The sequence below is a fragment of the Carica papaya genome, chromosome 8 (assembly GCF_054855325.1).
Source record: "Carica papaya isolate Zhongbai chromosome 8, ASM5485532v1, whole genome shotgun sequence".
In the NCBI taxonomy this organism is placed as follows: domain Eukaryota; kingdom Viridiplantae; phylum Streptophyta; class Magnoliopsida; order Brassicales; family Caricaceae; genus Carica; species Carica papaya.
Genome location: NC_142316.1, coordinates 9,085,157 through 9,111,921, shown reverse-complemented (window position 1 = coordinate 9,111,921; position 26,765 = coordinate 9,085,157). Strand labels below are relative to the sequence as shown.

Below are 26,765 nucleotides of genomic sequence, written 5' to 3'. Positions count from 1 at the left end.
AATCAATGCCTTCTGTAAGTTGCACAAGTTCTTATTTTCTTCTGCAAAATCTTTGATCTGATAACAAGACACTATTAAGAAAAACAAAAAACGTGACTTCGCTCAAATGTGTATAAAACTTCAATTTCAGAATGCCACTGCTAAATTACTAATCTAATAAAATGGCCAATCATGAATACTTATCAATATATTTTTTTTAAAAAAAAGAAACTTTCAGCATAAAAGATAAATAGTATAATTCATGTGAAACATTATAATTATTTGGTATTATCTTAAAACAGTTCATGCAACACATGGACAGGTATCTAAATATACATTAATCTAACATAAGGAGCAATCAAACCCCTGTATACATTCGAAACTAATCATATTTTATGTGCCTAGATGACTACCAAGTACAAAAGAATGACCTGTGTGCCAACTGGTATATCTTCAATCTTATGGCAAGAAGCATAAATTTCCTTAAATCTTTTAGGAGAGAAATCTAACTCATGCACTAGAGAACAATAAATAACCTAAATATGAGGCAAGTAAAAACGGACCTGCGTAGACAAGCCTTACTCTTCTCTGCCAGGTGCTTCTTATTAGCACTTTGTACACATCCCTGGGGCCACTTGCTGTTATAGTGAACCCACGAGTGGCTAAATGTTATGCAGGATCAGAATGGTTTTCCATTTTATGCATCACCCCAGCTATATATTTCTCTTTTTACTACCTGTGCTGAAATCATATCATCTTTGCGCTGGTAGCTGACACAGATAGATTAGCTAGTCATTTTATCAGACTGTCAATGGGAAAAGGCATGTAGATGGATTTAATATTAACCCAAGTTTCTTTTGGATCTTCGACGTTTTCCAAGAAGTTTAAGCATGTTGTCGGTAACATCGGGAGGGGAATCATCATCGTCACCTCTGCTGTTGTCAGTTGTATGCGTCAACCATGCCAGTGCCTCTATAGCAGCATCCCTCTCTGCAAGCTGCTTGTTTCTTTTCGGTTTTCCCACGAATTGCATTCCTTTAAATTCTACCAGTGCCCTGAATTCATTCGTCTTAAGGTGCTTCACTTTGTATTTTGGAGGAGAGTGCCCTGCTCTCATCAGCAGAGTTTGCAGCAAGCTCTTAGGATTTGTTCCATCTTTTGTAAACCTATCCTTCTCACAGATATCCTGAGGTTTCTTGCTCTGACGACCAAAAACAAATCTCCCTTCACATTGATCACCCGATACCAACTCCTGAACAGCAAGCATAAGGTACTTCCCTTCCTTGTGAATGTCGACGTTAGCATTTTCAAGCTGCATTACCACAAGGCTAAGATGACTTACATTCAGAAGAAAGGGTTCTGGTGCTTTTTGTATAAAGCTAGACCAAGAACATTGGTAGATTATATAGGACATGACAGACTGTATAACAGTATTACACACAAGCCGCAATCTAAACATAACATTGTTCAACAGAACCTTGTTTGTCTCTGGTAGTTTCCTACCAGTTTTTTGTAGAAAGTGACAACCCTCACATGGTGATGCAGAATGAGGATAAGCAGGTCTCCCTCATTGGAGAAACTGGTTTCAGCAAGTTTAAAACTCGAGGTAACATTAGTGATAAAAAGAGAGAGAGAGCACAACATTAGAAGAATGATATTCACTTTCATAACCTAAACCCTAAATTTGGAAGACAAAAGAATGGGGAGATCTGCATGAATTAGTATATAAAGAGGGAATTACAAAATGGGCTGGATTACTCACCTTCTTCTGAAGAAGTTTATCAAGTTCTTCCCTAAGCTTCAAATAGCACTCTGCCAAGCTTGGATCCATGAAGAAATCAATATACCCATTTAGCATTTTTAAATGCCCAGCCTGAAAACAGTCACATCACTAGTTGAAATTAACTTCGTATTGATCTCTTTGGGAATTGGAAATAAAAGGCCGCAAATAGTTCTGAAGGAGTAAACCACCTGTAAGCCACAGCTTAGAGCACCGCCAAAAAGGATCAGTATTGAATCAGATACACCGCTAGAATCACGTATGAAAACTGTGTTAACTTTAACTTTCTCTCCAAACACCAGCCAAGGATAAGGAATAGTTTGATAACGCGCATTGACAGAATTCTGAACCAGAAGCACTACCTCAGATGATTGAAGAGATACTAGGAAATATTTAGCAAGTATCTATCCAAAGATAAATGTAAAGAATTAATTGCAATAAAAAATGTGAGAACAAGGGATAAGTCCAGCTTTGATTGGACAAAGTTATGCCTGCACTGCACTTACTGCGTATAGTAATACTTGGCCATCATCCATTGTTTTGAAAGACATGGAAGTTTCTCTGTGCTACACATAAGAAGAGACCAACATATTAAACCTGGTTTTTGAAATGCAATGCTAGAATATGCTTTCGGAAAAAAAAGAAAAAGATATCTTACCACTACAGATGCTATTCCAGGAAAAAGGCCAGAACATATGATGGCACGAACAAGAGATTGGTTGTGACTCAATCTGTTCTCAATGCCTGCATCTGCATCTACTAAACCAGCTTCTCTCAAAATGAAGCTAAACTGCTTCCTAAGAGAATGGATGGCCTGAAGTGTCTGTGCAGACAGGAAATTCCTCCAACAATATTCATATGCTGATCCTTCTCTTTCTGCATCTTTCCACCCTTCATATGCACGGACAAGAGCCATATGGTCACTGTAGTCTTTTGCACAGAACCTAGACTTTGCCGTCCCAGCTAACTGAACCAGAAAGGAACAAATAAGAAATGATGTATGTGAAGGAAATCTGAAATTCCTTTCTGGCACCAAGCAATATAAGATTTTGAAATAAGAAAATATGTGTTATTCGAGAGAAAAACAAACAAATACATCAACAAAGGATAATAGGTCCTCCTGTTAAAGCAAGAAAGAGGTAACAAGAATTAATACTCTTGGATGGAAATTTTTTTTACCTATTTCTCTGGGTAATCTATTATTAACAACTTTTTCCCTACTCCTTTCACTCTAAAGCAAAAAATAATATTATATTCATAACTTGGTTCAAACAAGAGAAAGAAACAAAGATAAAATTATTCTATTCATAGATATTTATGATATGTTCCTGCCAGACCCCTTAGATATGGGTCTAGTCTGAAGGGAAAATAAGGTAGAAGAAGAACTAAGAAGAAGATGAAGAATATTGAAGAGAGGGAAAACATAGTATTTTTATTGATTAATTTCCATTCCCTTTACAAATGATGGAAGATGGCCATTTATAGGCCTAAATCAACAAAGGAAACGTTCTTGTTGGCGGAATCAACTTGTCAGAATTGCGCAATGTGGTGAGCATAGTGTCCACTGCAGAATGAGATGAGGATAGCTGAGGTGCCGGCTGCGGGATTAATGAGCTAATCAAGGTTGACAAACCCTAACCCTAATTTTCTTATTATTTTGTCTTTTTAGGTGAATTTTCTAACTTACCATTCCTTTTATTTCACCCTAAATGGGTTTCTGACAATACCCTCCCCTTGAATATCAACCTTGTTCTCAAGGTTGATTTGGGAAAACCTTTTCTTCCAGAGACTCTCCCATGACAATTTCCTTAATGACCATTACGGATTTATTTGTACAATAGTATCCTGGAAAATACTGGTCTCCACACTTGTAGCAGGTAGCTGTTGCTCTTCTACGTTCCATATCCTTTCGAAGCGGTTGATCATTATTTCTTATTTCAGATACTTCTGCGAGTTTAATAACTTTATCGGTATGATATAAATTTCGGGCCAATTCTATGATAGATTGTTTCTGTAGTAAGGCCTGTTCGAATGTTTGATTAAGCGTTTGCAGTTTGAGGAGTCTTAGCATGGGTTGTAACTGTAGTCTAAAACCACTAATAAAGGTGGATATGAAAAATCTTTCTGAAAGTGTTCGATTATCTGCGTCCATAAGAGAGCATAAGTGTTCAAATTTTTTTAAATAATCGAGAACAGTACCTATTTGGAATAGTTTGGTAAATTCCTCGATAAAATCCTTTCGCGATGGTCCCCAAATCTACGACAGAGTTCTTCCACAAAATATTCCCAACTTATGACATTAATTTTGGCTTGCCATCCACAGTACCATATATCGGCAACTTCTCTTAAGTACAATGATGCAATCGCCACCTTCTGCTCTTTAGGAATATTGTAGATCATAAAATATTTCTCACCTTCGAATCTACCCATGGGGTTTATTCATTCGGAAAATGGAATCTCCACCTTGGGAAGTAAAACAAATTGGGCAGAAACGTTTCTGGGCATAGGATCCATTGGGCCGGTTCGGTTCAAACCGGGTCGGGTCGGACCAGTCCAGGCCGGATCGAATCGGATCGGGTCAGTCCACTTCCTCCACTGGTCCAATTCGGTCCAGTGAACCAAGCTTAAATAAGGGTTGAAACCCTTCTGCGTCGTGCGTGCCGTTCAAGAGAGCAGCATGGAGATGGCCGCTGCTCAAGAGAGAAAGCAGACTTCTCTCTCCATGCGGATCCGTTGGCTTCGGCTGGTCTTTCAAGGATGTCAGAGCCCCCAGCCCGTTCACGTTGATCGAAAGGAGAAGCGGATTATCTGCCTTGCGAGTTTTGGCTGTCAAATGCGCGGAGCCTTCTCTGGGTTTCTCCTGGTGCGGCGCTTGACTGCGTATCAGCTCTATCAGGTACTCGAACTAATGCTGAAATTCGCGCTTCATCTTGTACATTTCTTCCATGAAGGAGGTGAGTTTTCGATTGACGTCCTTCACGAGGAGTTCGATCGTTTCAGGTTTCTCCAGCTCGACCGCCACTGCCTTCCCTTTGGACCGAGTGTCGGGTGTGACCCCGGCGTAGAATTCCGCCGGTTTGGGTTCTGATACCATCTTGTCAGACACCTTAGACATAGGTCTGATCTGAAGAGAAAATAGGGAAGAAGAAGAATAGAGAAGATGAAGAATGTTGAAGAGAGGAAAAACAGTATTTTTATTAATTAATTTCCATTCCCTTACAAATGATGGAAGATGCCCATTTATAGGCCTAAATGCAATAAAAGAAATGTTATTGTTGGCGGAATCAATTGTCGAAACTACACAATGTGGTGAGCACAGCGTCCACTATGGAATGAGATGAGGATGGCTGAGGCCTCAGTTGCGGGATTGAGGAGCTGATCAGGATTGACAAATCCTAACCCTAGTTTTCTTATTATTTTGTCTTTTTGTGTAAATATCCTAACTTATCTTTCCTTTTATCTCACCCTAAATGGGTTCCTGATAATTCCCAATGGTAACTAGGTTCATGAATTATGTTCAACAAATAATATGAGTCAGTCTTCTGGTATATCTTAGTATAGAGAGTGATACAAAAAATAAGACATGTATTTGGAGAACTATGGATGAAGGTTATGGTCTAGGTCAATTTGAATGATGAGATTGTTTATCTCTAGATTCTAAATATGAATAATAAAGAATTGCATGGCTGAAGGGGTAACACCACAGGCACTGTAACCATCATCAAGAAAAACAAAATACACTGGTAGAACCATAATGCCTTAGGTCTCCAATAAATCCAACAACCACATGAATGACATTATAAACAACATTTCATATGTTTTTCCCAAATAATTTTGGGAGAATCCCTAAAGAAAATTAAACTACAGTTAAAGTGTCGAAATATGAGTTGGACATGTCTAACTCTTATTTGAGTTAAAAGGAATGAATACACTAAGACTATGTTTGGAATAAATAAAGTTCGTTTGAGGAATCTATTTGAAAAATCACATATAGTTTAACTAAGAGAGGATGAATTCATCCAATATGATGAAAATTGACATCTCAGAAAATTCCAAATGCAATCAAAATAATGTTTTCACAATTCCATCAAATCTAGCAAAATTTAGAAAATATTCTCAATTCTACTATTCCTAAATGAATTTCACAAAAATAGTTCATGTTTTCCAAACATAACCTAATTGTTCATCCAAAATGAGAAAAAATGACTTGTTTCATTCAAGAAGTTCAGTATGTAACTTGAGAGTTGAAGCTTATTCAAGAAGTCATACTGACTAGCCGAGAAGTTAATTACATTGATCAAACCAAATGTTAAGCTCTCAGAAGAAATAAAAAATAAAAATGAAAACACTAAATGAACCGATCTCATATCTTCTAGACTAGTAATTCAGAAAAGATTCAAACATTTGTTTTCTCACTTAAAAGCAATCCATTTGACAGATCTATGAAATTATGACCATCCTGGCGTAAACTAGAAGTAGCACTTAGGGTTTATAAGGCAGGGGTATTCACAATGAAGTAAGACGTTTTAAAAAATCATCCTTTGGCATAACCAATTGCTGAAAACTTGCAACAATACAAAAGCATTGTGTTAGCTCCCATCACCCCATTATTCCCTCAATGCAAATTTCAAAGCAATTTTTCTTTTCTTTTTTCTTTTTTTCAGTTCATCCAATTTTCAGCTAAAAGTTAGAATAAAAAGAGTCAATGAACTCTGGTAAAAGCACATGATGCAACCACTTTGTAATTTTTAAGTTATCTCACTTAGAACTCTATATTTTTACATTAGACATTTTGTCCTATACTTTTAAGCTATTGCAATGAGCACCCTATACGTTTAACTGACATTTTTCATCACTTACTGTATGCAAGGTGAAATTGTAACTTCCATTAAAAAGCAAACATTACTTCTGGGTGAATACATATATTTTGCATAAGGGAGGTAATGACCAAACATGTTCATGAATGATTCGTACTCGAATTAGTCAAAGTTCATTCAACGTCAGTCAAACTCACACTTGAATCCGTGAGCCTGAAGAAAAGGTTCATTTGGCTAAACAACTTCTAAAGTTATTCGGTCGTGAGCTAAACACGTTCTTGTTTCCTATTATTAGATTAAATACATTTTAATAAAATATGTAATATACTACATATCTAGAGATATTGCATTCTAATTAGATATTTAATATATTTATAAAAGTTTTAAATAAAGTTAAGTAAATAGGATCTCAAACAAACTCTCTATCGAGTTTATTGCGCACAGTTCCATATTGTTCAAACTTATTCGAGCTCGAACTCCAATTTGAGCTCTCTCTAAAAAGCTAAGCTTGAGACCAAAAAAATATTAAAATCAAACTACAAGGCGAATTCCAACTTGTCTGATAGAGTCTCACGCTCTGGATCTTATCATGGGGCCTACTATGTGAAATCCTAGAACAAGTGAGCTTCTTGCTTCCTAGTTTTCTAGCTTTGCCAGCTTACATTGAGACTCGTCTAAGAGAACTTCCAATCTTTTAGAGATAAACTCTTTGAATTAATAGCTTGATAATTTTATTTATGATAATAGATATACTTATAGGAACCCAATTGAATTAGAGCTCTATTACTATTCTAGGAATCATAGTCCTATTTTATTCCAAGTCTTAATCTAAATCTAATTATAGTTCTAGGAGTCCTAACCCTAGTTCTACTCCAACTTTCTAATCTAGATCTAAATCTAAATAATTAATACAAATCTTTAAATAATTCTAACTCTTATTAGTTACTTAAAGAAATCAACTTCCTATTAGGCTCAAACTTCTTTCTTTTGCTCCATGGGTCCCACGCCCTATTATTTTCTGTATTGTAACATTTCTCCTCTCCTCAAACTGAAGCTTGCGCAAGTTACATGGCTCAGTTCTTTTTTCCCCCCACTCCCTTTGCATATGATAGGGTATTTTTTTAAGAAAAGAGGACAAAAAATTCATAAACGAGACACCAATAGGGTGTTACCTATCTACGAAAGATATACAAATAGCCCTTTTTTTTATAGAAGTTTATCAAGAAAACAAAGAGAACAATACAATCAGAGAGAACAAATCGTCCTCTCCTGATAGAAAAAAGAAAAGGAAAACCAAGGGATAATCAAAAGCAATACAGGTCAATGAAAAGGATCATCTTCTGGGAGATAAAATGATTGTCTCTCAATTTCAATGAAGGTCAGTAAGACCATGATCAGAATACTTTCCAGTGAGCTTTAGCCATAAGGTAGCCAAAAAAGTCAACCTAGTTCCATCATATTAATGAGGTCTATAGAATTAGTCTCATTAATAATAAGGAGATATAGAGATATGAAGACTCGTATATTTCTTAGAATTTGTCATTGTCATTGTCATTGTCAGTAAAGTAGTATTTTCCCTTAAAAGTAGTCCTTCATGTGCCACAATATTCTCTGTAGTTACCTCAATTTCTTTTCCAGAATGTCCTATTTATGATATGTATAAAAAGTTGCAGGTAAGATGCTAACTGTGAGAACCATAAAAGTGAGCGGATTTTGAATGACCTCTGCGACCTACGATAAGTTTAACTATGACCAATAATAACTTAACCAACACGATTCAATTCCAAGCTTCCCAACTCTGTAAAAAAGATCTATTGCTGAAAAACAAAATTGGGAACATGTAATTTTCATGAATTGAAGTTAACCTGCACAGGAATTCACAAAGCACCATTCATATTGAGTAAACTTGGATGATCTACTGTACTTGAGTCTGTTGGATTTACCAAGTTGTCCAAATTTCAATGCTGGATTTAATTTATGCAAGAAACATGCAGAAGGCATTGAAACTCATAAGGAATTTCGAGTTCTTTCTTTTCTTTTGTTTTAATTCTTGTGATGGAAGGATGTCTTACTAAAATGAATATTATGTGTTTCGGCCTATCAACCTTATCCTGAAAATATGATATTACTTGGCCATGAGTATAGATGAAATGATAGTCAAGCAAAAACCATAATCATATTCCAGAGGCATGCTAGGAAAAATGGGTAACTTTCAGATATGAAGACTGTATTCTGATGCATTATCAAGGAAGTGTGCCTTCTACTTACGTCCTTTTTGTCTTGAGGTAAAAGAAAAGGATCTCTGACACTGAGCCCAGACACTATAGTTAATATAGGATCAAAGCAGCGGAAGATAGCACCCATGATCAGCATTTTCCCCAACTTGGGATCTACTGGAAGCATTGACAAGAATTTCCCTGTGGAAAGAAAATACACCAAAAGAAAGAGGCAGAAGTTAGAACCAGGCAATAAATAATAAATCATTCTAGAATACAATCTCCACAAAAAGAACTGGCAGACTAACCAAGATTTGTCAGATTTTCCTCCTCATCTAGTGCCCCGATCATTTTCAAAAAATCCACAGCATTTTGGACCTGTCATCCACTAAGCTCTCAAGTTGTGCAATGGAAAAACTGCTTGTGAAACAAATTCTATTCAGGTCAAACATTTTGATGTTTACAGCACTGCTTCAGTGCCTCTTGCTGTTTTTAGCTACAGCAGGAGTTATTTAAGGTAGCAAAACTTGTGTGAAATAGTAAAACACTTATTTGTTTACAGCACTGCTTCAGTGCTTCTTGCTGTTTTTAGCTACAGCAGGAGTTATTTAAGGTAGTAAAACTTGTGTGAAATAGTAAAACACTTTTTATTTAAAATAAAGTAATGCATTTGGGATGGCTATAGGTTATGTTGTGAGTTGTAAAAGTGCTGTTAATATAATTGTTCACTAAAAGCTTTTAGTAAAAAATTGTTTGGTGTTTAGTAGAAATATATGTGGGAAGTGTTGTCATTTAAACAAGACAGAAACTGTCTTTGGTAAAAATGATTTTCAAAATCTCGAGTATCAATTTTTAATAAAAGTCAAAACTATTGTCTAAAAACTACGTATTGTACCTTTTGTATATAAACCTGTTACAAACATATTTTAGTTTTGGTTGCAAAAGTACTTTTGAAACACAAAAGCCAAAACCAAAAGCCTAGCCAAATGCATCCTAAGGGGAGAAGTTTTTGTGCTTATTCGAGCAAGTGCTTAACTAAGCATGAGCCTACAAGAGAAGTTGAAACAAATGGATTAAAATGAGGCAAACTTTGAGATATCAAGTGGAAAAGAGATCTAGATCTAGACTTGAGAAATTCATAACATTACTCACAGCCAAGGGTTCTGGTGGCTGCAGCGCTGCTGACAAGAATTCTCCAATGCTTTTAACCTGCAAACTTTTAATTTGCAGGCAAAGAGAGTTCAAAGGAGTTCTCAGAAGCTCAGGAAGTTGGTATTCAGTGAAAGCTGCATAAACACATTTGGGATACAGATGGTAACATTCACCAGGCTGCACACGGCCAGCTCTGCCCCTCCTCTGCCACCCAATTAGCAGTCAGTGACATGAATCCAAGATGCAAGGACTTGTAAAAGACAACATAAGATCCAACAGAAGAATAAGTAGCACATATCATTTACATCTAAAGATTTCGTAAAATGTCTTATAATGCTGCCCATGACAAACCACCTTCTTCTTTGGCGTCCTTTTCCATATCAACTGTGGTCTATGGCTTACAGTCTTCTAGGGACTCCATTAGGTAATGGCTAGTTCAGTTGGAGAGGAGATTTCGGTCCAAAATGGCATCAGAGGGAATAAATGTTATAGTAAGGGTGGGTCTGATTCCTCTTGCCACTTTATATGTTGTTTGAAAGAAAATGAATAAAAGAGTTTTCAGGGCATATAATTTTCTTTTGATAGGTTCAAAGATTTATGGTTCCAAACCTTAAATTTTTTGTTAAAGGATTATCCTCTCTATACCTACGAGGATCTTGGAGCTTTGGTTGACTTTTTGACTGATTTGTAAAGTTTTGCCAAAAGGAGTTGCACCCTCTTGGTGCTTATAGATATTACACTAATTTTTTCTTCAAAAAGGAAAAGAAACACACACACGCACACAGAATACTGGCCATGACATGGTGTTACAAAAGCATCAAATGCTTGAGAAGTATATATATGATAGAAACAAAGAAACATGAGGAAAACATGTTCGCATGAAACAAAAGCAATCTAGGACAATAAATCACAAGCGTGCTTTATTTCAAAAAATAAAATAAAATTACAAGCGTGGAGGAACATCACAAGAAGATGCCTGATATGTATGCCCCATGCTACATGTCCAGATAAGGCAATTACTAAACCCAACGAAGGCAATTATTAACTCTTACAACCATGAAGGAGTAATGGGTCTTTTTCGAAAGGAAAGAAAGTCAATAAAATGCTGCAGCACCAGATAAATTTAACAGTATGCTCAATTGAAAATTAGAACTTCTGACTGAAGCTAAACATGCTCAACAGAAAAGAGACTTACTTGCCGAGCAGATGCTTGTGATACCCATGAAGGGAGCAGACAAGGTGTATTATTTAAAGCATCATAAGTGGTCTCTTTAGCTTTTCCACAATCAACAACAAAAACTATATCGTTAATTGTAATGCTCGCCTCTGCCATATTTGTAGCCAGAACTATTTTGCGTATATTTGGAGGTGGCCTCTCAAATATGAGTTTCTGCAAAACACAATGCAAGCAGATACTGAATTACATGACCCTAGATTTGTATGCCTCAACAAAATGCATATACATAACAAAAAATATCATATTCATTGGAATTTGAGAGAAAAATGTATAATGAGATAAAGAAAATGAACTGTTTAGAATGATATCAATGCAAATAGCAACCCAATTGCTTCGTAATAGCGAACAAAGAACCCCCAACCCCAAAAGATTTTCTTTAAAGGGCAAATTATCAAATTAATTCCTGAAATTTGACAATTATTACATTTAACCACTTAACGTTGTTTTGTTATAATTTGGTTCCAACATTTTGTATTTGTTTCAAAAGTCCAATTCTCATCCATTTCATAACAGAAAAAAAAAAAAAAAATTAGGAAATGTTTAGAGATTTTCAAAAACAGATTGTTTTAAATTTTAAAGTAATTTAAAAAATCAAAAGTTTTTTTTTTTTTTTTTTGAAAAAGCTCATTTTGTCATGGAAAAATATAAAATACTTAGAACATGTTTGGAGGCTTTCAAGTAATTTAAAATATCATTTTTACGAAATAGCTCATTTTGATTAAACATGAGCTGTTTTTTTTAATTTCTTAATTTTTTAATTACTTTAAAATTTAAAATAGGTCGTCCTTTAAAACCTCCAAATATGGCCTGACCATTATAATTTTTTTATCAGAAAATTGATGGAAATTGAACTTTTGAAACATATGCAAAATGTTGGGAATTAAATTGTAACGGAAAAACATTATGGATTAAGCTATAATAAATGTCACATTTCAGGAACTAATTTGGTAATTTACCTTAAAAAATGAGAAAAGAAAACACTCAAGTGCCTTGGCCTATGGAGAAGCCAAAAGCACTAATCTATCCTAAAGGAAGAGAAAGAGTTACAAGCATTTATGGAAATCCCAGCATTTAATAAAATTTAGCTATTCCAATATACAGAACAAACAATGTAATTTTGCCTATAGTTTCATCATTCCATGAAAAAGTCTCGAAATGCAGTGAGATATATTATTCAATCTATGAAAAAACTAAACTGGGAGGTATATTAACCCCAAAGCTTATGTTGTAGTCTGATACTAGGTGAAATAATTAAGTTTTTGGTGACTGATTATCCAGAAGTTTTAAGTTGTGGAGAAAGAACACAGTTTTTTCAATTTATATTCTAACATGTGGGACTCTTATTTCATCCGATGACAATTATAAAATTTAAATGGAAGTTTAAGAAATTAAAATCTTGTAGATGATCCCTTGAGAACCTAGTCTCTAATATCCTTTATTTGAAAGATTAAGAGAACATGAAACAAACTTAAGATATTACTAGGTCATATATTAGAGCATATAGAGAGAATTGATCCTACCTGTTCTGATGTCGCCATTGAACCATGGCATGTTAGAAGCAGAACTCTGTTGGGGTCACCAAGAAGGGGATGAGCTTTGAGTTGATCCCTCAAACAGCTAATATCCTCCCAACCAGTCATGAACACTAACACAGCACCTGGCCGTTCCTTTCGACATATATGACAAAGAACTGCTTCAATAAGATTAAATCCTATGGTATCAGGCATCCAACATGCTAGGGAATCACGTGCCCTGGAGCTGTAATTCTCAAAGCTTGATTTACTGAGAGCATCCTGTACAATAACAAAAAGATCTGTATGAGAAACCTTACATTCCAAATAGCCGCTACCTATTAGACAGCAACTTATATAGATGCTTTCGCTATCATGTTTCAAATAAAATATTGATATCTGCTAACCCAAACAACTTGTAAGACAATCTAAAGCATGAACATGAAAAATTTCTCTTTTTTTATAGAGAAAAAGACATTAAATTCTCCTAAAACCACATTTAATTCTGTATTCCATCTTTGTTCTTGCTTCTACTTTAATTTGAGTGTTACATAAGTATATTCACTACCAACAAAACAACAAATTCAAACTAAAACACTGAAAACAGAATAGCGAGCGGAGTTATTAATGCTAACAAGCAGTGGGGGAGGAATGAGAAAGAAATAAAAATCACTCAATAAAATCTGCAAACAATTTAAAATGGAAGCCAACTTAAATATCTCAAGAAAGTCGATTTCTTGCATCTAATTGAACTTTATATTCCTAATATTGCAGGAATATGTAGATGATTGCTAATTTAGGGCAGTGCCACACCTCAACAAGAGCAGTGATCTGGTTTTTCCTTTTTCGCGGCGCCAGCTGCCTCTGTGTTTTCCACATCTTCTCTTGCCCATAATCATCAATTTGGTTGAAAGAAGTCAACTTATACCCAGTCATCTCCACCACATCTTCTAAAAAATGTGCCCTCACAGGATGTGTAAAGCCCTGAATAATAACGAATTAACGGAAAAAAATGACACGGAAATCTTATAACACAATGGTTAAATTTAACCCACAGTTCAGATCTTGACAAATATTTGCAAAACACTAGAAGACATTTCTTTAGAAGAGAAGTATTAGAAAGACAAGACCGTGTGAAGTACAAGGACAGAGAATAAGATATCCTCCTAAAACTTTCAAAATGAAAGGCTCCAAATCAAGATACGGTAACTAGCATACCCACCCAAAATATTTGTACAGTTACCTCCCAATTCACATGTAACTCTGATATAGACATCAGGAAATTTTCCATGAGGTTTCACCCATAAGGAGGCTAGAAATATCAGTCTATCCCACAAAAACTGGAAATGAGGTATAGGTCTAAGAGATTCTCTAGTTTTATTCCAACCATATCACGCTAGAGAACATTAAAGTACAATGATGAAATGCTTGCCATATCACAGATTGCATAAACCTTTGATTCCAGTACAACCAAGATTTGCTTAGGAAAAAAAAGGGACTTCTAACTTACGGGAATGTGAATTGTCAGTGCTCCCCCAAAATAACTGGAGAACAGCTCAGCATTCAAAGTTGCACTCATTAAAATCAATCTCAGATCTGGACGGCGAGGAAGGAGATCCTTCAGCACAATCAATAGGAAATCTGTAAAAGAAAAAAATTCAGAAGAAGGAACCAAAGAAAGAACCACCAAAAAGCTTTTGTCGAAAGACAAGAGAATTCAGAAGAATGTGCACCTTCATTCATGCCACGCTCATGAATTTCATCCACAAAAACATGTGTTATGCCATTTAAATTGTGGTCACCTAACAGCCGTCTAAGTAAAATGCCACTTGTACAAAATAGAAGATGAGTATTTTTCCCTTTCATGCCCTCTAATCGCACTTTATAGCCAACCTACCAAAAAATATCTGTTGGGATAATAGCAGCAGGATAAAAGAATGAAAAAAAAAATTAAACGAGAGCTATTATTTTAACAGAGATATCTATGAAAAATTTGGGTCTTCAAGTGTTTGTTTATTGAGAAAGAGAAGGCTCACAGTTTCACCAAGAGGTTCTCCCCTCTCTGAAGACACTCTTTCTGCAACAGCCATAGCAGATATTCTTCGAGGTTGTGTGCAAATTATGCTGCAAAATGCTCCACGGCCAGATTCTATTTCTGATTCCAGTATATACTGAGGAAGCTGAGTGGTCTTGCCACAACCAGTCTCCCCAGATATAACTATAACCTGACAATGTTTATATTATTGTTATTGACCAAAATGACCTCTCATTATTGAGAACTTATTCAAAAGGCTAGTCCATAAGTTGTAAAAATTTCTGAATTAGTTCCTTTCTTTATCACCTTTTATTTTTCATTAACATTAGAAGCACTTTAACATCTAAAGGTGATGGCCACCACCACCAAAAGAATCTGAAAGGGAAAATCAAGAGAGAAGACAGAGAATCAAGGTCCGGGGCTTTTTTTTACACTAATTGACAATGGCAGCAAACATATGTTTGGTTGTTGTCAAAGAAATGGTAAATTAGCTTTAGGGTATAAGAGTAAAATACACTTCATATAATTAATTGTATATTCTTTTTCCAAATCAGCAAATCTATATATATATAAGATCATGATATTCAATAAAATACACGTTAAAGTCATTCTTAACATGTATCAAAGACCTAGGTTAAGAAATCTTAGTTTCTTTTACAAAGCCTAATCAGTCTTTATTGTTGAATAAAAAAATCCTAAAAGAGGCCAGTCTTCATTGCTGGTCACCACAACCCTCGCCGCCCCTGGCTACTAAAGACCAGCCATCTCCACCACAAGCCGACATCATAGCCAGCAATCTCCACCAAGATCGGCCTTCATTGCCAGATCCAACTCCTCAACTGCAGCCCAACTGTAGTAGCCCTTAGTTGCGGAATTCACCCAGAAGCGCACAACCAAGCCAAGGTCGCTCTCAGTTGTGCAGTTTGCCCAGATGCATAACCCTACATGCGACCATCTACACATCCCTTAGCTACAGTCTCCCTCGGTCGCGCAAATGCATAGACCTAGCCAAACAAATCTAGCTACAGTGGCACACAAGACAAGTCTGCTCCTCTGTGTGCTGCTCACGCATCCATGCGCTCTGCCGATCCAGCCCAGCAGCCGCTCTCTGTTTTGCCACGCCTGTCTGCATCTGTTTGAGAGTTGTCATATCTCCTGCCACTCCCAGCAAAGCCACATTTGTCTAACCACACAACACAACCCTTCCTCTGACAAACTCTAGTCTGTCTGCACAGCATAGCGAGCTTTGTCTGTCCACCCAATAGCTCCGGCTCCTTCGGCCAAACACACATAGCCGCATGTCCTCTTGGTAAAATCTTTCTTGTAATTTTTTATTTGATTGTAATTACCCGAAAACTCTTAAAGGATGTTAGATGTAACATCTAAACACACTGAACTCACTTTCATGGGGAGTACCACCAAACAGACTATCGCTTCATGGGAAAGGATTATCTTCGTTGGTCCCAATTAATTCAAGCCATCCTCAAAGGAAAGAGCAAGCTCAACCATCTTCTTGGTACCGGACCAAAACCTGGAGACCCTACATTTGGTGTTTAATAATTCCATGATAATGGAACAATTCTAGTAGTCTACAACTCCATATCAGCTAGACCGTAATGTTTTTATCCACAACAAAAGCAATGTGGGATGCAATTGATGAAACCTACTCTAAAGTTAAAGATGTTGCACAGATTTATGACCTAAGTGTCACGATATGGTCTACCAAAAAAGGAATATACTGTTGACATGAATATTTTGTTTTCTAAATATTTGTGATATTTTTCGTATATAATTCTTACTATTAATTTCTTCTATAATATTGTAATTATTTAGTATCCTTATTATAAGCGTAATTTCCCTATTAGTACTTGAGAATTTTGCATATATGAGATGTCTGTTATACCAAATATGTTGAGAAAATATAGTAAATATTTTCTTTAAAATTTCTATATAGTATCAGAGCAAAATAAAGGTATTTCAGAGTTTTTTAATTTTATAGTTTTTTTCAAACCCTAGAATATTCTCAACACTCACCCAAATGGAGTCCCAGCCTCACCGGCAGCATGCTGCCCTATTCTGGTGATCATCTCCGACCTACCCGATCAATCTGCTCCGGTCGCACAAAGCTATTCGCGTTGTGTCCTCGCGCACGGCCTCTGGTTTTCGCTGTTTCCCGCTTTGGTTCGCGCAACCTGACCCGACCCTCTAGTCCCATCGCACACACCCGGCTCCTGTAGTTCTCGCTGCCTCTCTGATCTCTTCGCGCATGGTGTCTGGTTCCATTGCGCACACCCTGCGTGTTTTTTTTTGTTCCGTCATGTTTTTGTGGCTCAGTCGCGCACACCCAGTGCCTCTGGTTCGCTTTGCTCCTCCAGCTCCTTCGTGCACGGTGTCTTGTTCTGTCGCGCACACCCAGAGCAGTTTTTGGTTCACGCACGACTGCTACTACATCCCGGGTTTCTAGCAACAGCACCTCTGTTTTTCCGGCTTCAAGCTTCTGATTCAGTCTTTGTTTCTCTCTGGTTTTTTGTTGTCATCTGCTACTCCATTCCAGCACCCACTTCAGTACTTGTTTCTAGTAATCTTTTCTGGTCTTGCAGCAATTTTTTAGATTTGCTGGTGTTTAGGAGGTTTATTCTCTCACTGTGATATTGGATATTCAGTATTATTTTTGTATTTCTAGTACTAAAACATGATAGAAGCAAAGAAACTAATTTTTCCTAATTCTGACAAATCGTTATTGCAAATAAGTCCTATAAATCTTGAAAGAACTAATTGTCTTAGTCGGTGAAGATTTTATTTACTGTTTATTAAAGCCAGGAGATTGCAAGGTTATATTACCAGTGATGAGAAGAAACCAGATGTTAGTAGTTTGGAATATCATAGATGGGACTCCAAAAACTCTTTGTTAATGTCTTGATTGATTAATTCCATGCAATTTCACATTACCCTAACATACCTGTTGTTCGATACTATAGCAAAAATATGGAATGTAGCATCCCTTACATATTCATAAGTGGATAATGATACTCAAATTTATGAACTCCGGAATAAAATCCCCAGCACAAAATAAGGAGTGTTGACTATCTCTCAGTATTTTTCTGAACTTAATAAACTATGATAAGAGCTCGATTACTATCAAGATTTTCAAACATATTGCCCCAGGATGCTGTCACATTTCAGAAAATGCTAGAAAATGAGCGGATTTATGATGTTTTGGCTAATATGATCATATACGAGTCCAGATACTTGGTAAGGATCCCCTTCCCTCATTAGAACAGACTTATTCTTATATTCAACAACAAAAAAAAAGTAGGAGAATGTCATGCTCCACATAGCACTAGTTGAAAAAGCCGATTTAATTGCTTAGTCTGATCACTCCAAAGACTAACATAATTGTGATTATTGTGATTATTGTGACAAACCGAGACACACTAAGGAGACTTGTTGAAAATTGCACGAACGACTATTGGTACATCAAATGTGGTAAAATCAAGTATTCCTTCTCTCCCCCTTATTTCTACTCGTGATATTTGGGTAATAGATTTTGAAGTTAACAGACGCATAACAGGATCTTTTACTGAATTTCTAACTTATTTTTCTTATAATAAAGAAAAAAATATCTGTCTAGCAGATGAGTCATTCACTCCTGTTTCTGGAACAGATTCCATTAATTGTACCTCAACTATTACACTGTCTTCAGTTTTACATGTGTCTATTTTTTCTAATCGTTTTTTATATATTAGTGTCATTACTCAAGAACTAAACTGTAAAATTGAATTTTTTCCTGATTATTGTATCTTTCAGGATCTTCGAACAGGAAAAATGATTGGCACTGATAAACTGCAGGATGACTCATATATTTTGAAAAGAAATCAGAATCTAATTGAGAATCAAGCCACTATTGAAAATAAGGCAGACAATCTAGAAATACTACAATGGCACAGTGGTTGGGGCACCCTTCCTTTTTTTGCTTTAGAACAACTTTATCCTACTTTATTTAAGAAAATTTTTTTGGATTCTTTATATTGTGATGCATCTGAATTTGCTAAACATAAAAGAAGTTTTTATCGTTTTAGTAATAATAGAAATTATGTTTTTTTTATGACTATTTACTCTGATATGTGGGGACCAACTCAAAATATCTCTCCATCTGGTCATCGATGATTTGTTACTTTCATTGATCGATGTACTCTATTAACATGGACTTACTTGTTGAAAGTAAAAAATGATGTATTTTTCTATTTTCAATTATTTCATAAAATGATATGTATACAATTTAACGCCAAAGTTAAGATCCTAAGAGTTGACAATGGTACAGAATATATGGATAGTGGGTTCCATACTTATTTGGAGTCCAATAAGATAATTCACTAGACAAGTTGTGTCTACACCAGTGAACAGAATGAAGTTGCTGAAAGGAAAAATAGATACATACTGGAGGTAATTAAGTCACTAATGATCACCATGAATCTGCCTAAGAGTTATTGGGGAGATGCAGTTCTCTCAACAGCCTACTTTATTAATAGAATACCTTTACGGGTATTTGATTTCAGAAGTCCTCTGAAAGTTTTACAAAGTACAAATTTCTATACTGTTCCCCCAAAAGTGTTTGTTTTGTTCATGCTAGAAATGTGAGTAAATTGGAACTTAGAGCTCTCCGATGTATATTTATTCGATATTCCCCTACTCAAAATGGTTACAAGTGTTATCACCTACCATTTAGAAAATACTTTGTGACTATAGATTGTTACGTTTCAAGAATCATAACCATACTTCAACACTTCCCCGACACCTCTTCAGGGGGAGAGTGAAATGGAAAAGGTGATGTCTAATTCAGTGACTCTTGACAGTCAAATTCAAGGGGATAATTCTATGTTAGAAGACCTTGTTCAAAGAAGAAAATGTTGGACAACTGGATAAACTAAACTTGAAGAGGTATTCAAGGAGAGATAAGACAAGAAAAGTCATCTTACAACCTATTTCAAGTCAAGAATCTTCTTCAGTTTCTGAAGATACTGGTGAATCATCTTTTCCTTATGAATTATTTGATAAACTCATTGCTCTTAAAAAAGATATCAGAACTTGCACAAAAAATCCTATGTCTAACTTTGTTTCTTACGATTCTCTATCTCCCTCCTAGAGAGCCTTAGTCTTTTTTGTTTTCTCTGTGTCTATTCCACAGGATTGGAGAGAAGCGTTACGAGATCCCAAATGGAAGGAAGCAATGATTGAAGAAACAACAGCATTGGTAAAAAATAAAACATGGGAGGTTGTTTCATTCCCACAAAAAAAGAAAACAGTTGGTTGCAAATGGGTATTCTCTGTAAAACACAAATCAGATGGATCGATTGAAAGATACAAAGTTAAATTAGTAGCTAAAGGGTTTGCTCAGACCTAAAGAGTTGACTATCAGGAAACCTCTGCACTTGTAACAAAAATGAATACAATCAGAATATTATTATCTTGTGTTGTTAATCTTGATTGGGACTTGCACCAGTTTAATGTAAAAAATGTCTTCCTCCATGAGAACTTAGAGGAAGAGGTGTACATGAACATTTCACCTGAATTTGAAAATGAAGGAACACAGGAAAATATTTGCAAATTAAAAAAGACATTGTGTGGATTAAAACAGTTTCCAAGAACATTTTTTGAAAGGTTAAGAAGAGTTATGATTTCCTTCGGATATCAGCAAAGTAATGTTGATCATACCCTGTTCATCAAGCATTGTTAGGGTGAGATCACTTTTCTTATTATTTATGTAGATGATATTGTGGTGACTGAAGATGATACAGAAAAGAAGACTCGAGTAAAAGAACTTCTTACTCGAGAATGTTCCTTTACTGGAGAATTTGAAATCAAAGATTTAGAAAAATTGCAGTATTTCTGAGAATTGAAGTTGTCAGGTCTAATAAAGAAATCTTCATTTCTCAAAAAAGTATATTCTAAATTTGTTAGAAAAGACTGGAATGATAGGTTGCAAGCCAGCAGAATCTCCTATTAAAAGTAATCACAAACTACAAGTTTGTAGTGATACATCAGTTGACATGGGAAGATATCAGAAATTAGTGAAAGACTTATTTATCTATCACATACCAGACCAGATATAACATATGCAGTTAGCCTAGTGAGCAATACATGCATGACCCTTGTGAAACTCATTTATATGCCGTCTTTCGAATATTACGATATCTGAAATCTACACCAGGAAAATGCTTATTCTTCTCCACAAATGACCACATTAAGATAGAAACATTTACAGATGCTGATTGAGCTCAATCTCCAAATGATAGAAGATCAACTACCGGTTATTACACACTCGTTAGAGGCAACTTGGTTACATGAAAAAATAAGAAGCAAAGTTTAATTGCCCGTTCTAGTGCTGAAGCAGAAAATAGATCAATGCCTCAAGGGGTATGTAAATTATTGTATTTGAAAAAACTAATGAAGGAATTAAAATTATTTAAAGAAGGAAACCTATCATTGTTTTGTGATAATAAAGCAGTCATTAGTATTATCTAAATCTAATTCAACATGATCGGACGAAACACATAGAGAGTGACCGTCATTTCATAAAAGATAAAGTGGTTGATGGTTTTTTATACTTATATCATGTGTCTTCTACCAATCAGGTGACAGATATCTTCACTAAAAAGCTCTACAACAAAACTCTTCAAAACTTGATATGCAAGTTAGGCATGTGTAATATCTTTGCACCAACTTAAGGGAGAATGTTGACATGAATATTTTGTTTCCTGAATATTTGTTATATTTTTTCTATATAGTTCTTATCATTAATTTTTCCTATAATATTGTAATTATTTAGTATCCCTACTATAAGAGAAATTTTCCTATTAGTACTTGAGAATTTTGTATATGTATGAGTTGTCTGTTATACCAAATATATTGAGGAAATAAAGTAAATATTTTTCTCAAAATTTTTACATATCCTAACATATTAAAAAATTAAAGCAAGGAACTCAATTAGTATCACTTACTATAGATTGCAACAAATATGCATTCTATCTCAAAAAGTTTATAAAAAAAGACTGTGCATTAATTTCAATCATGACTAATTCCTAAATATGATTAACACGAGTTCGAATTTTGAGAAAATAGAAAATATCATCACTTAATAAGAAAATTTTTTTATAACAACGAAAAAGAGCAGAAGATGAGTCATGCTAGAACCTCGCTCCACCAATAGTTCAACACTGATTTCACGAGATACCAAATCTCGACGACAAGCAAAGGATGTTAGTCACTCTGAGAACGTTTTACAAAAAACCCAATACACAAAAGAAAAATGTTAGAAATTGCACAGGAAGCACAATATTTCTAGCAAAGAATTAGGATATAAAACTACCCCATCAAAGATTCTTAAACAGGTTCATAAAACCAATCGATGAGAATAAGACACATATGCAAATCTCACTACTTTCAAAACTGAGATTGAATGATTGTGAAATTGATTGGTGGACCTTTTCAAACGGTTTAACTGCATTAGGTAAATCTTTGAAAATTCTTGAATTATAAATTTAGGAACCATAAATCATATGACCGATACTTTTAAATATTTTCATACATATGTTCCTTACCCAAGTAATAAGAAAATTGTCATTGCAAATAATTCTCTCAATATTATGGAAAGCAAAAGCCAACATTAAACTTAGTTCTATCCTGATATTAAAAAATGTTATAAGTTCCCGAACTGTGAACTAATCTTGTATCCATCAATAAGTTATCATAATACTTGAACTGCAAAATAACATTTGACTCTTCTTACTGTGAGTTTCAGGACCAGAACTCGAGAAAGATAATTAGATGTGCTTCAGCAGAAACGGACTCTACTACTTGGAAGGATCTTAGGGATCCTGCTCTACCGTTACTATGACTCAAGACACATGATTTGGCCCCACCATAAAAGATTTGGACATTTATTTTTTTCCATTTTGAAGATTATATTTCCTTTGTTGTTTAAGAATCCATCATATAAAAATTTACACTGCGTTATCTGTGAGTATACAAATTATGAGTGTAACATTTATCATTAGTAATAAAAGAAGTTTAGTTCCTTTTTTATTAGTCCACAATGATGCTTAGGAACCAACTCACACACCTCACATTTTTAGAGTTTGATGGTTTATGTCATTTACTAACGATTGGCCAGAGTCTTTTGTTTGTTCTTACTCAAACCTAAATACAATCATATCATATCCTAATTCTATAGCAAGATAAACACTCAATTAGGGACTTACAGAAAAAGATTCTGCACTAACAACACAAAATTATTTTAACCACACACTTTTATCACTCTTCCATCAAGAATGAATTCTTTATGAATCATTATGCATCCACGCTTCATAACGAAACATAATACTAGAACGTAAAAGTAGCCACCTTTTAGCCATCAAAAGAGCTTTTCTTTTCCAAAACAATATCCCAAAATAATATTAGGGCAAAGCCATTAGATTAATGTCACCTACATTATTAACCGCTTGTCCACCAACATTCTTGACTTCAAAGGCTCTCTAGAAACACTTCACAAGTTTTCCCAGCAATGAGTGTCACAAACTATCTGATCCATCAGATATTTAAGTTTGTTGCCTTCGTTTATATTCATTCTCATTTAAGAGGAAAACTTGATCCCCAGGCTCTAGTATGTATATTTATGTAGTACTCCTCCTCCCAAATGGGTACAAATGTTACCATCCATGTGTACAAAAATTATGTACATGCAGACGTCACATTTATTAAAAAAGAATTTTACTTCATCCAATCTTATTTTCAGAGAGTGCCTACATTGAATGTAAGGACATAACATCCTTAATGGACTTTACCTTGCTACCTTTTCTACATACCCCAAAACCATCACCACAAAAAGGTTTTCACAATTTACAAGAAAATTCATCTACTCAAGAGACCATACCAAACTCTACGTTTTCTTAGATCTATACAAGGAGGAAGATTCCAAGTTCCAAGCCTCAGTCGAACCAAGAATAGGACCTTGATTGTGAAATTGATGTAAGTTCCAAAAAACTTATACAGTCTGATAGTGATATATTTATTGCACTTTGTAAAAATACTAAAGAATGCACTAAACATTTTCTTAACTTATCTAACAATTTGTATCATTTGATAAATATTCATTATCCTATAAAAATTTTTTTATAAGTTTGAATATTGAGTCTGAAGTATCTGGGTCATTGTCTTGTAAAAAAATTAAAAAAATACTATGACTATGAAAATACAAGCACTTGAAAAAAAACATATATGGGAAATGATAGATCTACACATAGATAAGAAACCGGTGAGATGCAAATGAGTTTTTATAATTAAATATAAGATAAATAAGACAATCGAGAGATACAAAGCAATACTAATAGCAAAGGGTTATACATAAATTTATGGGACAAACTATTAAAAGACATTCACAACATTAGCCAAGATGAACATTATGCAAATCTTGTTGTTATTAACTACTCATTTTGATTGGTAACTACAACAGATCGATGTGAAAAATGCACTCATAAATAGAGATTTAGAAGAAGAAATCCACATAGATATTTCATCAAGTTTTGATAGAGAAACAGAACTAAATAAGGTCTATAAAGTGAAGAAGACACTCTATGAACTCAAGCACCGCCAATTGCATAGTTTGACAGGTTTGCAAGGGTAATGATAAACCTAAGACTTAAACAGACACAAAAAAATCACACTCTGTTCATCAGGCACTTTGAGACAGAAGGAGTTATAACGTTTTTAGTATATATTGATGACATTATCATAACAAGAGATATCAAGAAAAAAATTTGATACTAAAACAATGTCTAATAATAAAATTCGAAACAAAGAAACTAGATAAGTTAAAGTATTTTCTTGAAATTGAACTCACTCACTCAAAATCCAAAATCTTTATTTACTAGCAAAAATACACTCGTGATCTGTTAAGATATACTGGCAAGTTAATATATAAACCAGCTAATACTTTTATTGATCTTAATCACATATTAAGGGTAGAGAAAGAAAATATGTTAGCAAATAAGGAAATTTATCAGAGATTTAGTTGGGAAATTAATATACCTATCCTACAGAAGACCAGACATCACCTATTCAGTAAGTATTATAAGTCAATTCATGCACAACCCAGAAAAAATGCACTTACAAGCAACCTACAAAGCATTACCTAAAAGAGTCACCTCAAAAAGGAATAATGTTTACAAAGAATGATAAACGTTTATTCTTTTTGAGAATATACTTTATAAGGGTCAATGGGAATGATAAGGGTCAAATATACTTTATGTAATTAATTATTTATTCTTTTTTAATCTTCCAAATATATACATATATATGGTTGTAATATTTAATAAAATACGTATCAAACCATTTTTAACAATTGTTAGAAAAAAAAACGGGAAAAATGAGCAACCTTTTCCTCTTTAGTCTTCTTTCTTGATTCTTTTTACTTTTGATGAGACGATACCTTATCCAGTTCCTTGCAATGTCTTTCCTTCTCAGTAATATATTGTTTTGCCAATTGAAAAGGGAGAAATTGGGGAAGAGAATAGAAAATAAAAATGGAATCTAATTTTGAAATTAAAAAAAAATCATCAGAACCGTCCATATCTGCTTCCTTATCATAACTATATTTTTTGTAAACAAAAACAGAATCGTGTTACTAAGTCAACCAACTCTGAAGATGCTCATATCTATAATTGAATCTTCTAATTTAATAGCAAGCAATGACATTACTGATGTAAGAACAGGGATATTCTAGTTGATTTTGAACTCTCAAAGATGAAAAAAACCCTTTTTGAAGAAATTAAGGCCACATAAATTTTGCAACCAATATTGATAATCAGAGTTTGGTGATTTTTACATTTGTCAATTTTATCATGCCTAATTGGTCTACTACTCTTTCGGAGTCCATGATTCTGGAAGCATTCTTGTTTTCTAATGACAATCTCAAATTTTGAGAACTCCAATATTTGGAAGACAATTCTCAATTTGCATATTCTTTCCACTTCAATATTTCAAAACTTAAGATCTAGTTTCCAACAAGTGGATTAGAAAGATGAAAAATAAGAATAAGTTGGAATATGTCAATCTAAGATACTTCAATGTAATTATGATGTTTATATAATATTAAGGATATTTAGTTTATTTAGGAACTACTACACAGGTCCTCTTGTAGCTTATTATTTCCTATTTATCCAGGATTGTATTTAATTATTCTCTATTATACATTATTTAATTAATTAGTTTATTTTCTAATTTAATAGATTTTATAGATAGACTTAAAAAAATCCTATTTTGATTGTATTACATCCAAACGAATAGCATACTTGATCTTAGTGATTCGGTATAGTATTTATGATATTATTACAACATTGAATTATTGATTTGATTATTAAAATCCAATATCTCTATTTTTAGTTCTTAATAATTTTTTTAACTTACTGTACTCAAAATTCTTTTTTTCATACATCATAAGGCCCAAAATAAAACCTGATTCCTTGCAATTGCTTGGAGCAGCCTTTCCTTTTCCTTGGATGTAGGTAGAGATTTCCGAAAGTCCAGCATCCTTTTCCCTTCAGGTGATTCCTGTAAATTAAGGAGTAAAAACAACCGTAATGGTACACCAGAGCATCTACTACAGATAAATAAAATGTACAAAAATGCAATTAATTTCTATTTTTCAACCAAGAGAACTAGAAGAAACTTCCGTAAAGAGGTCACTAATAAGGACAGCTCACATAATAAAAAATATTACAAGGCTCTTGAGGCCCCAGTTAAGAACAATCAGCATGTTGGAAAGTCCAAGTTTCAACTGAGGATCTCTGGAAGATTCTTGTTTTCTGATGGCAACCAAGTAACTAACTTCCGTAACGGCCTGCTCAACGATAGACAGATTCGTTCTATCTCCTGCTTTTTTTGTTACTGATGTCTGGTGTTTACCAAAGGATTCTCCAGCAGCCCATTTCTGACCACTATCCTATTTGTTTACAAGCGGATGGTATCCAATGGGGTCCAATACC

The 26,765-nt window shown here is 34.7% G+C and overlaps 1 protein-coding gene across 5 annotated transcripts in view; it reads right to left on the bottom strand.

Moving 5' to 3' along the window:
• Positions 1 to 238: 238 nt before the first annotated feature.
• ABO6 (DEA(D/H)-box RNA helicase family protein) overlaps positions 239 to 26,765 on the bottom strand; it is a 38,619-nt gene continuing 12,092 nt past the window's right edge. Inside the window, exons 5-19 of one of the 5 annotated variants that reach the window (XM_088209772.1) lie at positions 26,236 to 26,331; positions 14,729 to 14,917; positions 14,426 to 14,585; positions 14,203 to 14,333; positions 13,506 to 13,676; positions 12,702 to 12,974; positions 11,140 to 11,334; positions 9,945 to 10,148; positions 9,101 to 9,170; positions 8,845 to 8,993; positions 2,418 to 2,726; positions 2,266 to 2,325; positions 1,951 to 2,163; positions 1,742 to 1,852; positions 239 to 1,291 (exon numbers count right to left, since the gene is read on the bottom strand). In XM_088209772.1, coding sequence (XP_088065898.1) covers positions 821 to 1,291; positions 1,742 to 1,852; positions 1,951 to 2,163; positions 2,266 to 2,325; positions 2,418 to 2,726; positions 8,845 to 8,993; positions 9,101 to 9,170; positions 9,945 to 10,148; positions 11,140 to 11,334; positions 12,702 to 12,974; positions 13,506 to 13,676; positions 14,203 to 14,333; positions 14,426 to 14,585; positions 14,729 to 14,917; positions 26,236 to 26,331 — 2,802 coding nt within the window. In that variant the 3' untranslated portion in view covers positions 239 to 820. Of the gene's footprint in view, positions 1,292 to 1,741; positions 1,853 to 1,950; positions 2,164 to 2,265; positions 2,326 to 2,417; positions 2,727 to 8,844; positions 8,994 to 9,100; positions 9,171 to 9,944; positions 10,149 to 11,139; positions 11,335 to 12,701; positions 12,975 to 13,505; positions 13,677 to 14,202; positions 14,334 to 14,425; positions 14,586 to 14,728; positions 14,918 to 26,235; positions 26,332 to 26,765 lie in introns of those variants that run through there. The other 4 variants (XM_088209773.1, XM_088209774.1, XM_088209776.1 and 1 more) reach the window with 4 other exon arrangements.